This window comes from Podarcis cretensis (genome assembly GCF_951804945.1).
Source record: "Podarcis cretensis genome assembly, chromosome: 1".
Taxonomy (NCBI): domain Eukaryota; kingdom Metazoa; phylum Chordata; class Lepidosauria; order Squamata; family Lacertidae; genus Podarcis; species Podarcis cretensis.
This window is the reverse complement of record NC_137170.1, coordinates 31910075-31928051: the sequence shown is the minus strand read 5'-3', so window position 1 is coordinate 31928051 and position 17977 is coordinate 31910075. Positions and strand designations below refer to the sequence as shown.

Sequence of the window (17977 nt, the reverse complement as noted above, 5' to 3'; positions counted from 1 at the left end):
AGCTCATTAATTCTTTTTCTCACTGACAGACATTTCAGGCTCATTTTAATTGTGGACAAAAAGTTTTCTGGGAAATCCTTCTAGGAGGTGCAATCATAAGGATGGCCAGGATGTGTGAGACTTTGGCTGCTTTGAGAAGTAATGCACAAACCTTTTCATTTTGCTTTTGTCTGTAATAAAAAAAGAAGTGAAAAAGCAAGATTGACTTTAACATATTTTTAGGGGGCTTCTTTCTGCTTTTTTACTCTTCGTTTAACAGTGTTCACAAAACACTAGGTAGTCGACAACTGAGTTTTACTTAGAGTAGACCTGTTGAAATTAATGGACCTAAGTTAACCTTATTAATTAATTTCAATGGATGCACTCTGAGTACAGGGACACGGGTGGCGCTGTGGTCTAAACCACTGAGCCTAGGGCTTGCCGATTGGAAGGTTGGCGGTTCAAATCCCCACGACGGGATGAGCTCCCGTTGCTCGGCCCCTGCTCCTGCCAACCTAGCAGTTTGAAAGCAGGTCAAAGTGCAAGTAGATCAATAGGTACCGCTCCAGCGGGAAGGTAAACGGCGTTTCTGTGTGCTGCTCTGGTTTCACCAGAAGTGGCTTAGTCATGCTGGCCACATGACCCGGAAAAACCGCGGACAAACGTCGGCTCCCTCGGCTAGTAAAGCGAGATGAGCGCCGCAACCCCAGAGTTGTTCGTGACTGGACTTAACTGTCAGCGGTCCTTTACCTTTTCCTTTTACTCTGAGTAATGCTATGTTGAATGCTACCCAATGTATCCAAATTAAAAGTTGTTCTTAGAGCCTGTTGTGGTTTTCCTGCCAATGGAAGGAACTATATTGGCAACTGTCTCCGAACCACATGCGAAGTGCAGGATTGCCCGTCATGATAGTGAAGAAATTTGACCAAATTTCTTTTATCCTAACCACCAGCTGAACATGTAAAAACAGAAAAGATGGCAAGAGGAATATTTAAATTTTAGGTTTGCTCTGGTCTACTATTGCATGCTGGACTGTGGGAGGAAGTAGCTGGAATCAGTTTTAGGATTTGCTATAGTTGTAGATCAGGGATGGGGGACCTCCAAATATTCCATGGACTCCAACTCCCAGCCAGTGTGGCCAGTGGCCTTATTTCCTTTTCAAGTAAAGGCTCAGATCTGTATGCTTTCCTCACAGCTATACAGAAATTAAGCTGGTTGTCTTCTTTTGGGGACCTTGGGAATTGTTGTTGTTGTTGTTTAGTCATTTAGTCGTGTCTGACTCTTCATGACCCCATGAACCAGAGCATGCCAGGCACTCCTGTCTTCCACTGCCTCCCACAGTTTGGTCAAACTCATGCTGGTAGCTTCGAGAACACTGTCCAACCATCTTGTCCTCTGTTGTCCCCCTCTCCTTGTGCCCTCAATCTTTCCCAGCATCAGGGTCTTTTCCAGGGAGTCTTCTCTTCTCATGAGGTGGCCAAAGAATTGGAGCCTCAGCTTCAGGATCTGTCCTTCCAGTGAGCACTCAGGGCTGATTTCCTTCAGAATGGATAGGTTTGATCTTCTTGCAGTCCATGGGACTCTCAAGAGTCTCCTCCAGCACCAGAATTCAAAAGCATCAATTCTTCGGCAATCAGCTTTCTTTATGGTCCAGCTCTCACTTCCATACTGGGAAAAACCATAGCTTTTACTATACGGACCTTTGTTGGCAAGGTGATGTCTCTACTTTTTAAGATGCTGTCTAGGTTTGTCATTGCTTTTGAGAGGAGTTGAACAGAGTGACCTGAATAGAAGCAGCAACTTTTAGTTGTGGTCTAAAACATGGCACAATAGTTTATGATGCCACTGAGCCATCAAAAAGTCTACTCTATCCTTGGGCAGGGCATTTACCTTTGAGTTTGTTTGTTTCCAGTCCACAAAGTGGATGCACTTACCTATTTGTAGGGCCCTTTTCCAGGATGAACGTGATAAGCACTTTGAAGTGCTTCTCACACTGAAAGTGCTATGGGCAAAATTCTTGAAAATATCTTCTTAATTGTCCCATGCACTGAAGTGGGATATGTTGTGCATTACATTATAGTAGGGACGTCCAACTCCCAAGGGACTGCAATCTGTTCCTGGTATAAAAAACTGGCAGTGATCTACCCATTGACATTGTAGGGAAGGGCCAAAGTTGTGGAGCTTTTTTTAGGGGCCAACATTACATTCGGTGATCACTTTCTTTCATCCCACGATCTACCTGATAGACATCACTGCATTATAGCTTTCAGTTGTGGCTCTGTCATTCATATAAATGATCTGAGTTACAGGAATCTCTGCCCACATTTGACTCACTATGATAATAGCTCCAAAGCAGCCCAGGTGTGGAATGATAAGAGGGACTTTCAGGGCGATGCCTGGCAAATGAAGATCTCCAGCAAACATTGTGGGAGTTAATGATTTGTAAGTTTAGATGGTATTATTAGTTTCACAATTGAAAACAAGTTAATATATTGAAAGGTCAAACATGACACAGTCCATAATTTGAATTTCTCCACCATAACATGAGGAGCTATTTAGTTTTCACAATTTATTTTGTAACACATTTGTCATATATGTTTGTAATAACAATTATATATTTCAGTTTTCCTAAGTTCTGCTCCTGTTTCACAGTTATTGTGAAATAGCTGGTAATACCAACAAAACAGAAGCGATGTATTCTGGTTCTGTGTTTAAACAGCAGTCCGTAGAGTTGGTTGTGACAGAGCAGGGCACGTTAACCTAAATATGCAAGTCAAGTCTTCCATGTAGAAAAGCAAAGCTTTGATTCCACCTTCATACAAGATAAGCGAGACACAGCCATGCAGCCTGCATAGCAGTCACAAATGCTGAAAGTCTGGCCGGAGAGCCCACCATCGTCTGTAAAAGAGAGAATAAGTTTTTCCAGTTCACTTAGTCTATTTAGAGTAGACTTCTTGTGAAGGAATGCCCAGTTAGACAAGAAGGTGGGACCTGCCACAAAATACTACAATGTCTTTTTATCTCACAATAGGAATGTTTATAAGAAGACTAAATTAGGTCAGTGGCCCATCTAGGCCACAATCCTGTTCTCTTAGCAGTAAATCAAATGTTTAGGGGAAATGCAAAGGCACCACCTGAATGCAACAGCACTGCCTCCTTGCAATTCCCAGCAACTGTTCAGCCAACCTGCTACAACCTCCCCCAGCAGACCAACCATGCCCACACCAAATTCCCAGTTTCTATTTCCCAACATGGGTATGCTTAGTCCTTATTAGACAGGCTCCCCCTCACACCTAAGTTGGCCGATACCTCTCTTTGGTTTCTCAGCACCCCTGTTTTAGATCAGTTTCTGTTGGCACTCATCACCTGAGTTTGCTCTTAAAGGGAGTGATGTACTGTAAGCCCATTCTCCCTGTGTCTCAGCTAGGAGAACTGACATGCTGGGATGTCACAGCATGTACAATACAGTGGTACCTCGGGTTACATACCCTTCAGGTTACATACGCTTCAGGTTACATACTGTCAGGGGTTCAGGAGCAGAAGCACAGGGAAGAGGGGAGATGGAGAGCGAAGGGGAAGAATCTGAGGGCAGCGTAGGAGAAGATGACAGTGGCCCGAGAGATTCCATGAGCCTCTCCAGTGAATCGGAAGATTCACAGAAGGGGGCACCGGTGGCCAGGGCAAGGGGGGTCCCAAGGGGGACACCCCAGAAGCAAGGGGCCAGCGGGAACTCCCAGAGCAGCAGTTGGAAATCAGGACCAGCTTCCCCACCAGAGCATAGTGGGGGGGAAGAGTCACAGGTATCGGGAGTAGCGTCTCCCCCAGCAGGGAGAGGAGAGGAGTCAGGGCTGACCACGCCTCCATCGGAGAGTCAGACAACGGAGGGGAGGTCAGATCCGGCCAGTATCCCGGAAGAGGGAAGCAGTGACAGAAGTAGTGTAACGGTCAGGAGGAAGGTCACTGGGTTGGCGCGAGAGGCAAGTTCAAATGTACAGGAGCGTGGGACAGCAGAGAATGAGGATTGGGAACCGGGTCCTAAAGCCTGCCGGAGGCAGGGGGAGGAGCTAAGCGACTCAGCGTCAGAGGAGTCCAGAAAGGGGAATGCCCCAGCGGGCAGGAGGACCCAGAGGAGAAGAGAGCAGCGGAAAAGGTGGAGCAGGGCTAGGATCTTAAACTGGTGTCAGAGGGGAGGAGATTCAGACGGGACTTCGCCGGTCTAGGGTTTAAGACGTAGAGCTACGCGCTGCGGCTTTGAAATGGAAACTGAACCTCAATAAAGACTTTTGTACATAACGACAGCCTGGCGTTGGTCCTCTGTGAGCTGGGACCTAGGGGTTACACACTCCGCTAACCTAGAAATAGTGCTTCAGGTTAAGAACTTTGCTTCAGGATAAGAACAGAAATCAGGCTCCGGCGGCGCGGTGGCAGCAGGAGGCCCCATTAGCTAAAGTGGTGCTTCAGGTTAAGAAGAGTTTCAGGTTAAGTACGGACCTCTGGAACGAATTAAGTACTTAACCCGAGGTACCACTGTATTAGGTTCATCTGTATTTGTTAGCTACAGGGTTGATATGAAGTACCCGTCCTTATCGACTCATATGAATATCTTTAAAAAGGATACCTAGTTTTGGATTTCCTCTTTGAAAAGGCATTGCATTTTAAAATTTAGGAAACAATTTAACATTTTTGTGTATTTAGGGCGGCGATGTAATTATATATAGGGCTGAGGCAGAAGGTGCTAGGGCACCTTAACACACGGCTCAGTGCAAGAACATTGCATCCTAGTGCAATGAGCCCTAGTTGAAAGTCCTGGTTGAAAATTGTGAGAGTTCACAGGAGGCAGCCTAAAAAACTTCCTGACAATAGGGAGCTCATCTGGGCTTAAATCTCACAACCTTTAGAAAACACTTTGATACATTTTTATTCTTTCAAGCCTTCAGTAAGAATATGTAGCTTTTGCTTAAGATGTCAAAAGGTTTTTGCTTATGTATCTTACTCACGTTGATGTTCTATAATTTCATCATTGTTATGGGTGTTATGGTCCTCTGTACACTGTTTGGGGTTTTGCTCAGTTGAATAGGTACCGTATATTCACACACAAATTGGTATTAACTTGATGTCAATTTGAGAGGCAGTTAACATAAGAGGAACCCTCCTGGATTCAGCCAAAGGCACGTCTAGTCCAGCATCCTGTTTTCATAGTGGCTAACCAAATGACTATGTAAAGTCTATTAGGATATGAGCGCAATAGCATTCTTCCTACTTGCGATTCCTAACAATTTGTAGTCGAAGGCACACTGCTTCAGTCCTAAGGACTGTATTTTACTAGTGCCTGGCTTCAAATGAATGTTGGGTGGGCTTAATACTGGTCTTAAGAATGTCTAGCCAAGTGTATCCAAATGATTGGATATTTGTGCATACTTCGCCAGCTTAAACTGTGGAATTTGGCTTTAGCTGGTGAAGCTAGCATAAGCAGAATTGATAGCTGTAGAGTTCTGAGCCTTTATAGGATTTGTTAATCATAAAATGGTAGAATTGGAAGGACAAGGGTCCTCTATGCATAATGCTGCTCCTGTCAGGATAAGTGGTGGTTCTGCAGTGATCACTTCTGATGGCTTTTGGTAAAATATGAGATGAAGTAGATTTAAAACAACCTCCTCCGTAGACCGTAGATAAGTTTACTGGACTAGACAAGTGTGAGAGATGACAAACACCATCTGATGATGTTTTCTGTGTTTAGCTTGGCATTGCAGTGGGTTTCCTCCTGCCTCCAGTTCTGGTTCCCGATGTGGAAGAGGAGGAGAAGCTGGCCTATCATATTAGCATCATGTTTTTTATGACTGCAGCTGTGGCAACAGCACTCTTCATCTTAGTAGCTTTTGGTAAGTAGACTTAAGTGGGATACAGTTTAAAGCTCATTTATAAATCAGGTTTGGACACTTTGTGAACTCCGGAAATCATGAACTTCTCTTTTTGACACCTCCTTCCTGTAAAATATGTACTGTCTGGAAATAGTAAATCCATATGACAAACCTCTAGGTGAGAATGATGACTAAAGTTTGCACCAGATAGGTTTATTCTTCCTGAAATCGGCTTCTCATCAGCTAATCACCAGGGCTTGCAAAGTACCATACACATGCCATGCAAGTGGCGGTGATCAGTTGATTGCTGAAGCTTCCATGGCTTCATCGCCATCTAAATCACTCATAAGGGCCAAAGGAGATCATGTGACATCAGGTGATTGACAGGCTGAGGCCCCACCCTTCTGTCAAAATCAGTCCCTGCTCTGCAAGGTTCTTTGCCAATGCCCCTATGTTTGTTCTGCAGAGTTGGGCAAAGCGTCCAATCCATTCCTAATTTCTGGTTCTGTGCTCTTTCCATAGTGTTCAAGGAAAAGCCTGCATATCCTCCGAGCCGGGCCCAAGCCTTGATCTATACAGCATCACCTGAGGAATATTCCTATCTGCAATCTATTGTCCGTCTGTTTCGCAATGTCAACTTTGTGCTTCTAATAGTCAGTTATGGTAAGGTTCCTTTCCTGCTGATAAGAAGCAGCCAACATGGCAGTTTCTCTGTCATTCATTCGTTTTCTTTAATTCTTAGGCTGCCTTTGTGCCATACAGTACTCAAGGCAGCAAGCTTAAGTATAAAACTGCAACTCCTTTTGTAATAAGCCGTCCTTTAAAAAAACCAACAACACAGAAAACATTCCAAATCGAGTTAAAGATAAAATAAAATTCTGCTTTTAGAAAGACACATACCAAAGCATCCAATTTCCTTTAAGACAGTCTGCAACTAATATTTGTGTGAGGAAAGAGCACAGTAAGAACCACATCCCAGGATCAGTTGTGATTTGTGTTCTCCTTTCTGTTAGCCCCACCTATGTAAAAGGTTGAAACTTTTTATTAAGAAGAAAATTTCCTTGTACTTAGTTTTGACAGAAGACTCTTGCTGCTGTCAGCACCATCATCAAAATGTTTAGAGGCGCTCCTCTGATTTCTTCATGTGTCAGTATTGAAGGCACAATGAACATTTCTCTTCCACCCCACTGTATTCCACTGCTTTAAATGCTAAACTCCATAAGACACAGTTTGCTAACTTTGATCAACAACAACAACAACTCTGAGCACATGCAACTTCATATTTTTAACTCAATCAGTTAAATATGAAGGTTGAAACTTGAAACTCTATTTGCCAACACAGTACAGAGGGATAGCTTTAAAACAAGTACCGTATTTTTCGCTCTATAAGACGCACCAGACCACAAGACGCACCTAGTTTTTGGAGGAGGGAAACAAGAAAAAAAATATTCTGAATCTCAGAAGCCAGAACAGCAAGAGGGATTGCTGTGCAGTGAAAGCAGCAATCCCTCTTGCTGTTCTGGCTTCTGGGATAGCTGCGCAGCCTGCATTCGCTCCATAAGATGCACACACATTTCCCCTTACTTTTTAGGAGGGGAAAAGTGTGTCTTATAGAGCAAAAAATACGGTATTTTTCTTCCTAATTTTGCAAACACACACACCAAAAAACCTTTAACAAACCAGCAACTCAGAGAAAATAAAAAGGAAGGGAAAGTTTTTGAATAGAATATGAAGAAACCTCCTTTGAGGAAGCATCTATAAACAGGGAGGAGTTGTAAAGTTCTGTGGAAATGTGTGGGGAGGGTTCAGCTGAGGAGTCCTGTCAGCAGAAGCCCTGAGCAAAGACTTCCACTTGCACAGTAGGCCTGTCCCACCCTCCTCCTGCACACACACACCCTGCCCCAAAATTGACTCAGGAGTTGGATGGGAGTACCCCCGGGGACAGCATGTGGCAGGAGAAGAGGGGGAATTATTCTGTCCGACAAACTGAAATGCTTGCCCAGACAGAATCAAAGCCTCATAATTCCTCCCAATGTCTTCTGCTCAACAGAAGTCTCAGTTATGGGCTCTAGCACAGCGAGAGTGATTTGATGGTTGTGTTCAGTTCTCTCTCCACAGTAACAGAAAAGATTGATATGTCTCCTGTTCTCTATGGGTTCTCTCTAGCTCTAGACAACAACCACCTTATTTGTTTATTTGAGAGATCAGGGTATGCAGTGTTGTAAAGACAGACCTCTCATTGCTGTGAGAGCTCTGGCTCCAGTTCTGTTATGTAGCCAAAGGAGTGATTGGGTGGTTTGGCTTCCTGGCTGAAAGAGATGGAGCAATTTTGGGGGTGTCTTTTTTTCCTTCCTCCTGTGCACAGTGCAGAAGATGTCTTGAGTGGGAATACAGTTTGCAGAGTGTTCCTGCTTCTCCTTAATCCCTCCAGAACCAATACTGTACTGCAGAGTCTTTTTGCATTCAGGCATCTCTGCTGCTCTGAGCATCACAATTAGTTGCTAGAGACAGTCCTACTATTGTTCTGCATTTGAATTCTTTTGAGGAAATAGAGACGCACGACTTTCAGACAGAAAGTCTTCTCTCTCTTTTTTGTCCCTGTCATTCAGTGGAACGGAATTCAGAAGAAAGAGGCAGGGATCAGTTACGGATTAAAGTAATTCCAAAAAAAAAAAAAAAAGGATGGAAATGGATCTTCCTGAGAGCATTTCTCACATTTAGGCAATTTAGTTATTATTAGTATTAAATTTGTTGGTTGCTTTATCTTGTCCAGGGCAGCCCAAAGCAATGTGTAGCCAGTTATTATGTACTAGTTACAGGTAGCTAGCCGTGTTGGTCTGCCGTAGTCAAAACAAAAAATAAATATTAAAAAATATATAAATTCCTTTCAGTAGCACCTTAGAGACCAACTATAAGTTGGTTATTGGTATGAGCTTTCGTGTGCATGATTTCTGAAGAAGTGTCCATGCACATGAAAGCTCATACCAATAACTAAATTGGTCTCTAAGGTGCTACTGGAAAGATTTTTTAAAATTTTTTAAATTTTATTTTGTTTCAGTTATTATGTGTTATGATTTATGTATTCAATTTATATCCTGCCCTTCCTCCCAGAGTATCCCAGGGTTTTTCCAGTCTATAGTTTTGAAAACTATTCCTTTTAACCTCTTTCCCAGCCTCCTTTCACAGATAAGCAGGTTGAAAACATCCAAAACAACCAAATATTTCATATATCTTGGACTATATAGAGGCAGGGTGTCACTTATTTCCCTCCCTCCAGATAATCATTCCACAGCTGCCCTGCTGTGGCTACATTGGACTTAAATGTTGCTAGGTGTGTGGGGGGGGGAATTGTGGGGGGTGAATCTTGCTTTGGATTAAACTGTGACAGGGAGCAGGTAGGTGTAGCAATAGCATGCCTGGAACAGGAATAGCCAACTCTCAGTTCGGGGGCTTCATCTGGCCTCCACAAGCAATTTTTTCCACCCTTTCCCAATACTCTGCCAATGGTTCAAACTCTAATAAGGTTCAAACAAACAAACAAAAAGCACTAGGGGAGAAAGGGAGATGACAAAACTTTCTCTAATGAGCAGTTAGCCAGGCATTCATTTTCTCATACAAATTAATAGGACATTCCTTTTGGCTTCCAAATTTATCAAGAAGCTTTTCAGTGAAGTCACACATTGGTTTGGGTGTGTGTGTGTGGTTGTTTCTTTTACAGCAATGACAGCTGTAACAAGTAGGGCTCTGCATGCTTCTCTATAAGGTCACACTAAAATCTTGTGATGCTGTGGTCTTGTGACAAGAGAAAGGATGTGGTTTTATTTGTATAAATGACATGAAATGAATTCCAGAGTCCTTGCAAGTTCCTGACTTCTACCAGTTCCCCCACCCTCCACCCCGCCAAGACTGTGTTATTGGCCTTAAGCATATCCTTCAATGCATCCCATTTCTCTGTCAAAACAGTGTAGCACAAAGGGCAAGGTGTGCTGCTGCCTATGTTCAGGGTCAGATGGTCCCCTGGAATGTGTGCTGTCAGCATCTTGCCTGCCTTATCACTTCCTCGGTGGTTGGCTTGCTGATTGTTTGAAGAGTGTGCCAGAGTGATTGCAGTCGACCTTCCTCCTGAAGAAGACAGGAGTATTCAAAGTTCACTGTCATGTCTCTCGACTGGGAGTTCTTGACTTCCTTCTGTGTAGTTTATCTCCCTTTTGTAAATAACAGGCTTTCCATTCTGCGTCCTGTATGGCCATGTTAAATATTCTGCAGTGTTGTTGTTTTTTGCCACAGCACTGCTGGCAGAATTTGGATTCATTGTAAGTGTGGTCAAACCAGCAGTCCATCCTACTGAGATGATGATGGTGATGATGGTGGTGATGATGATGATGATGATTGATATTACCGTCCACACTGAGCAGAAGGGCAGTGAACTGTCACTGATCTCTTGGACCTGATCGTACAAATCAGGTCCTAACTTTAAAGAAAAGGATCGATAGCAATGAAAGGTTTAGAAATCACTGCTGTGTCTGCGGCAATTAATTCTACTGTGGGCAGAGGCCAGTGATGAATCTGTGCACTTTGTGCATTTTGTTATTGTTCTGACAAGTCCCCTTTAGGAATCCAAACTGCTGCATTGTGCTTTGGGGATGTTGAAGCAGCTCATTTGTCTCCTTCCCGTTAAACACGGAAACTGAAACGCAGCGAAAGGCTCCGCTAGAGACATTGATGGAGCTGTGAAGAAACACCACGCTATTTTAGAAGTATGAATGGTGACAGCGGCAGCGGCTGGGCTTGTGGGGAGAGCTGGGCTGCAATAAAAGTGTACATCAAAGGCTGTGCCCAGTTCTTCAGATGGTCTCCTCTAGAAAATTGTGAAAGAGGAATTGCAGACTGCATCCCTGTGTACTGCATCCCTCTCACCTGTGCTCTGGGTTTTTCATTATCTCTGCCCTCCCTCCGGCTCCTACCTGGCTAATGAGACAACAGCTTTGATGTGAATGAATGATGCTTGTTCCAAAGTAATGCCCTCTTCTAGTCATTGTCCCGTCTGTGCGCCTGCATTTCAGTACTGTATTTCTTAAATTCCCCCCTGTCCCAATAAATAAACTCAAGTGTACAATTGCAGGAAGAGGAAAGGGTGTTGTGTGTGTTCAGGAAATACCTGAAGATTAGTATCAAGATTGCGAAGACAACAAAGCTGGTCTATGTGTGTTCATCCAGACTTTAACAAGGGTTCAAACCCCGATTTAGCTTTGACCTCACTGGATTTTGTGGTTGAGACCTGGCAGTGCTGCTGTGTGTCTCATAATCCAGGGCACGCTATGAATTTGCTGTCTTGTTATCTACCTTCCAGGTTTAAACACAGGCTGCTTCTATGCTCTCTCGACCCTCCTCACCCGCATGGTGATCAGCCACTATAAGGTAAGTGACATTCTGTTCAGCTGTCATGGCTTCCCCTTCAGGTCACTGTCCCTTGCTGCATAATAGATGCCTGTGATCCTCTGTTCTAGGGGAACCTTAGAATGAAGAACGAAGGCGAGAGCCTGAGAACACGAGGCTGAAAATCATTTCTGAGCCTCTTAATTCCATGTATGTGAGCGCTCAGTCATTTTCTGATGCTCAAGGGGAAAAGGAAGAGAGGCGATCGAAAAATCAAGGCAGATTTCATGCATGCGTATTCCAAGCAGAATGTCATTTTAAGCCTTGTGCATGGGAGAAACACTCCTGATTTTGTGTACGCGTGTGGATCAGGAATATAATACCACCTCCCAACAGTGTCTTCAAAGCCTACTAGTGCTGATAATGCCTCCAGATTCTCCCTAGTCCATGCCCACTTTTGCTGCCGGCCTCTTTAATCATTGGCATGCTGCCCTTGGGAAATTGTGCATGGGAGTATGTGGTCCTCAGGCTGGAGCAGGTTCTCATTCCATTGCCTGAAGGAAGATTCTCACCTAGTGAGCCTCACTGCTGGAGTGGAGCCTTGAGCAGGGTCTCTCTGGTCCCAGCCTACCCCCTGGGTCCTGCGTACCACATCGGTTTTCAGTGCTCTTGGTTCCACCCCGAGGTCTCCTGTTGTCCCTCCAGCTGTTTGTGTGCTTGAAAGCAAACTGCTCTGTGCATTTGTGTGTTGCTGATGCAGGATGAGCAGCTGAACGCTGGTCGAATTGGTCTCACCATTGTCGTGGCTGGCATGGTTGGAGCTTTGATCACTGGCCTCTGGTTGGACAGAACCAAAACATACAAGTAAGTCCTTTATACCACCCCTATTCAGCGGGTAAGTATAGGGGGAAACTCTGCAGGAGCTGCTTCCTGCTTTGGAAGAGCTTTGGAGCTATTTGGCTGAAATCCTTGGCACATGTGCCTGTGACGTCTACTATTTGCAGTGTGAGGCTGTGCTTGTCCTAGCTAAATGAACTGTGCATTGGAGGGACTAACAGAAAGTATAGCATTTTGTTTATTTTTTAAAAGGTTGGTAGGAGGAAGATGCGGGGATCACAGTTTGGAGTAAAGGCTTGCCAAGAGGTCCAAGAGCATTTTTATATATTGTAGAAGTAAAGGTAAAGTGACCCCTGACCATTAGGTCCAGTCGTGGCCAACTCTGGGGTTGTGGCGCTCATCTCGCTTTACTGGCCGAGGTAGCCGATGTACAGCTTCCGGGTCATGTGGCTAGCATGACTAAGCCGCTTCTGGCAAACCAGAGCAGCACACAGAAACGCCGTTTACCTTCCCACTGGGGTGGTACCTATTTATCTACTTGCACTTTGATGTGCTTTCGAACTGCTAGGTTGGCAGGAGCAGGGACCGAGCAACGGGAGCTCACCCCGTCGTGGGGATTCGAACCACTGACCTTCTGAGTGGCAAGTCCTAGGCTCTGTGGTTTAACCCACAGCACCACCCACGTCCCTCATATTGTAGAAAGGCTGGTTTAAATGTGTAGCATCCCTAAGATATTGCATTGATTTACTTCCTAAGATATGTCTGTAACTTTTTGAATGTGTTTCTAGGGAAAGAGAGGTGGGTAGCTAGAGTAAAGGGGAATTGAGATGCACCACAATATTCCTCTTAGGTCCAGATTAGATGCTCTCTTGGCAGATGTGTGCTGACACAAGGAACAATTGCTGGGCAGGAGGTAGGGATGCTTAACTCCCCCTCCCCCCGGCCACTGAGTCTCCCCTGCAAATGTATTTAGTTATATAAAAATGTGTTTCCTGCTTTTCTGGTGCCTTCACACCACTCAAGGCAGCTCACAGCAATTAAAGCCAACCACTAATATAATAAAAACTGAAGCGATACAAGCTTTTATCTGATAAAACAAATGCCTTACCTCAGCAGGAAGATTTTCTGTGATAAGGCAATGAAAGTGAGTGAGTGCGCCCACAAACAAAGTATTGTGAGGAAAACTAAGAGCAAAGACAGATCTCAAAGCATTCTTCAGGATGCAGGAGAGGTTAATACAGTGGTACCTCGGGTTAAGTACTTAATTCATTCCGGAGGTCCGTTCTTAACCTGAAACTGTTCTTAACCTGAAGCACCACTTTAGCTAATGGGGCCTCCTGCTGCTGCCGTGCCGCCGGAGCATGATTTCTGTTCTCATCCTGAAGCAAAGTTCTTAACCCGAGGTACTATTTCTGGGTTAGTGGAGTCTGTAACATGAAGCGTCTGTAACCCAAGGTACTACTGTAATGGACTGGAATTGAAAAGTTGAGTGGTGAAGAGCTAGGAAGTAGGAATTTTGCAGAAGGCTGCGGGTTGTCAGGGTGTTTTCTGTTTTGCAAAGCTAGAGCTATTGAAAGTTTGGTACCTAGGGACAAAAACTTTTAATTTTCTGCCACTGTGGTGTGTTCAAACAGTCCTTAAATATCTGGGTTTCATAAATTGCTTTAAGTATTTCTAAAGGTAATTAAAAAAAAAAAAATTACCCAATGTGCGGCACAGAGTTGTCACTGTCCATCTAGCTGCACATACTATAATTCAGTGACCCTGTATAAGGATACTTCCTATATCCTCACAAGTGTTGTGACCCTGGTGGTGTGACTCAATCCAGGCCTGCTCCAGGCGTGTGGCCTTGCTGATTTATACTTCCCAGAAGGCAGCTGTGCCACTGCATGGAAATCTCCCTCAAAGGGCTTTCTGACTTAAACAGCAGCCCCTAACGGCTAGTTTTTAGCACTGCTTAACATCATGCTTTCTCTATAGAGGCTCTATACGTAGTTAAGCTGGGATGACAGAAAGAACAAGTGAAGAAGATAAGTGTGTGGAGGAGGAAGGAAGCATTATTATTTTGGCAAATAATAGACTTTCAGGGGAAGGATAAACCCTTCTCCCCTGCAGATACCTCCCTCGCCCTCACTTTAGCGCAGTGAGGTGAACACTTGGTTTATGCTTCCCTCAGTATCAATCAATCAATTTATTGTATGTAGCCAAAGGCCTTCACAATGAACAACAAAGGGACTCCTCTAAAATCGCACAACATTACCAGTAACATCTACAGCATAAAAGTCTGCAGCATGAAAATCAACAGCATAAAGTATGATGCATTAACATAACTGGACTGGAGCTTCTTAGCTGCCAAAGCAAATATGGCTCCCAGATGTGTAATTTGTAAATATTTATCGGCTAAGGGTTCAACTATCACTTCCGGGGGGGGGGGGGTCAGCCTGCTTCCCGCAGTAACATGTAGGACTACCCTGAAACAGAGGTGAGTAAAATGAATTCTTTTGGGTGAATTTGCTGCTAGGGAGTGATGTGTTTCTGCTCATCTGATTTAACAAGGATCCTGCAAAGCCTCTTGCCGTTTTTACCACTTATGGATAAGAATTAATCCATGCACACACAAGCACAAATGCTATAAATCCCCTAAAGTACAGGAAGAGGTTTTTAAAATTATTATTATCATTTGAGAAGGAAGCTTTTGAGAAGTTGCACGACCAATTAGATCATGCTGGTAAGGGCTTCTGTGACACTCTCTAGTGGGGCGTTATTTTTTCCTTTTCTCTTAACTTGACAGGGGCGATGTAAGGCAACTGTTGCTGATATATATAACTGGGAAAGGTACCCATCCCTCCTGCCAAGCCATTCTCTGGAATGCAGGGTACTTACAGAGAGTGCTTTTTCAGAGTGGAGCCAGATGGATACAGTAAAATTTTACTGTATCCTGGTTATCCCTGATATAACAGCTTGGCAGCTTCTTGTCGTTCTGTGCATGTTTGCTCTGAAAATAGCAGGCTGCCCTCCCATTAAGCCTTAAGGATAGATCTCTGACCCAACGCAGAACTGTAATCACTGAATTTATATATACCTCCTACCACTGTAAACAGTAACTCTGTACTTTAGCAGCCCTGCTGAGTTATTGCTCTTCCACAGTTGACTAGAAGTAGAATGCAAATCGTGACTGCCCTTAATCTCACTCCCTTTAATAGCAAACTCAGAGTGCTAACTAGGTTTGGATGACTCAGTCTCAGCCTCTCTTGTCCTCTTCCCATATTAAAGTACATCCCTCCCTGTTCCCTAGCAGATTGTTTTAAAGAAATCCAGGGAGATCCTAAAAATCTTTGTGTAAAATGTCTCTCACCATCCCTGCTCCACCCAAGGAATACCTAGCAAGCGTACTGAAGCCCTGCTCTCACTCCTGTTCTTACTTTAATACTGTAAAGTAGCTTGGATCAGCTTCAAAGCTCTGCCATTCCCGATAAATATGCTTCAAAAATGATGCAGGAAGTGATTGCATGTTGTTTCCTGTCTAGTAGCATGTACAAAAGGCCATGGTGCAGACAATAAGATGGCTGTACAATTGCACGGTGTCCATCATCATAAACAAGACTTCCCAGAAGGAAGTCCCATTCAGTTCAGTGGACTTACTTCTAAGGAAGTTTATTTAGGATTAGAGCTTTCAGTTAGTAAAGGTCCCCCAGGTCTTGCTAGTTCAAAAAATGACCAATTAAAGGGCCAGTAGTTGGGAGAAGCAGGGAGACCTTTCTTGGTTGATTGAAGGCTTCAATCCTGACAGGTTACGTGGGCGAGTGTCCCAAAGCAAGAGGCCATTACTAACCCCCCTTCTCTCTGGCAAACGTATAGCCAGCAGCCCGGGGCTGTGCTGCCCACCTCTGTCCAACTGAGATGTTGTCACATACAATGAGGGAGAGGGTGAGGAGCGTGAATCAGACTTTCCAAATGCACCACCAGGAATACTAGATTGGCTCCGCCAGTGCACTTGCACCATGCCAACCTTGCTGCCACTGTACTCCTCCCCATCTCAGGATAATGCAGCAACACACCAGCCAGAGGTCAGGGGAGAGGTACAGCCCCACCATGCTGTTCACTGCTGGGAACAGAAAGCTTGTTACCTTTTTAAGGTAAAGGTAAAGGGACCCCTGACCATTAGGTCCAGTTGTGACCGACTCTGGGGTTGCGGCACTTATCTCGCCGTTTACCTTCCCACTGGAGCGGTACCTATTTATCTACTTGCACTTTGACGTGCTTTTGAACTGCTAGGTTGGCAGGAGCAGGAACCACGGGAGCTCATCCTGTCGCGGGGATGCGAACCGCGACCTTCCGATCGGCAAGTCCTAGGCTCAGTGGTTTAACCCACAGCGCCACCCCCATCCTTTTTATTCAACCGCAGTATCTCACAATACCACATGTGAGCGTTTGTCTGGACTCTGCCAAGCTATAAGTCAGAAGCTGGTGACCTTAGGGACCTCAGCCAGTTCATGTTGAGAGCAGCTACAGAAGCCTCTTCCAAGCAGTAGCAGATGCTCCTTGACCTTTAGAAAATCTTCCAGGTCAGGCTTTCTCACTGGTCCCTGAGCAATGGGAAGTCTTACTCTTTTACACAAGAGGTAGAGCAGGACTTGACAACTTTTGAATTACAGATGTAAGAAATGGGGAGTAGGACATATTGGCAGGGGCCCTACTTCTGGCAGAGGAGGAGGACAAGGAGGGCAAGAGGAGTGATGGTGGCGGCAGCAGTGCTCCTCCTATGAGAACTAGCAGCCACCATTTTGTTGTCCCTACAGTGACATAACACTGCAGTGGGGGGTTTTCAGGGAATTCAGGGAAGCTGGTGCAGGCTCATGCATGAGGCTCTCTTCCCTGTCTCTCTGACTGAGGTAGATAGCTTAACAATGCAGTAAGATGCAGTGCAAAGTTCAGGGGACTGTTGCAGGACCCACATTCTACCTCTGCTCTTGCATAAAAATAGCTGCCATCTCCTTCAGAGCGGCTGTAGATTAATTTCCCAGGCAAATGCAGCAGGGAGTGATTTCCATGTGCTTTTTATATCCTCAAGTTGTCCTTTGATTTCCCTGCTTTCCTGACTGTGCTCTCTACTTTAATCCCTGCATACTAGTGAAAGCTTCTCAAGAAATAAACTGAGTGTCAGCTTCACTAACTGGCCTTGTTAATTTCTCCAGTTTCCTATACCTATTGGTTCTTACCAACATCTGTGTAGGATACCCTGTGTTTAATTTAATTACAGAAATGAAAAAGTGACATTCTAGATATACCACTATGAGGCCCACAGTCTCTTTCTAGGGCCAGGTCAATACATTTTGCTGCCTGAGGTGAAGGAGAGGATGGCGTATCTCCTCCATTCCATGTACAGACACAAAATGTTCTGGTGCTTGAATTTTACTTCAGCCCTGGTGAGGAGAGACCTCCTCCACTGAAACTGAGGGCAGCAAGGTAGCCTAGGAGGTGTGAGGCAGGTTGTGCACACCACATAGATCTGTGTTCCAACAACTTGATGCTATTACCTGACACCTGAGGTGGCCACTTCACTCTGCCAAATTAGGTGGGACTGGCCTGCCACTTTCTATAGCTAAGAACTTAAGAATAGCCTGCTGGATCAGGCTATTTGCCCATCGAGTCCCATAGTTTAACTACACGTTGTGTGAATTAAGTACAGTCGTACCTTGGTTGTTGAAGGGAATCAGTTCGACTTCCAAAGCGTTTGACTTCCAAATCATGGCTTTTGATTGGCTGCAGGAAGCTCCTGCATCCAATCGGAAGCTGCAGAAGCCCCATTGGACGTTCAGCTTCTAAAAGAATGTTCAAAAACTGGAACAGTCACTTCTGGATTTTGATCATTCGGGAGCCAAAATGTCGAAGTTCCAGGGTGTTCGACAACCATCCTGAATCTTTCA

At 44.7% G+C, this 17977-nt stretch overlaps 1 protein-coding gene across 3 annotated transcripts in view; it reads left to right on the top strand.

The window, feature by feature from the left end:
• FLVCR2 (FLVCR choline and putative heme transporter 2) overlaps positions 1-17977 on the top strand; it is a 52050-nt gene that overhangs the window by 15197 nt on the left and 18876 nt on the right. For all 3 annotated transcript variants that reach the window (XM_079972333.1, XM_079972332.1, XM_079972331.1), the window contains exons 2-5: positions 5717-5858; positions 6360-6500; positions 11188-11255; positions 11974-12077. In XM_079972333.1, the coding sequence (XP_079828459.1) occupies positions 5717-5858; positions 6360-6500; positions 11188-11255; positions 11974-12077 (455 nt within the window). The remainder of the gene's footprint in view (positions 1-5716; positions 5859-6359; positions 6501-11187; positions 11256-11973; positions 12078-17977) is intronic.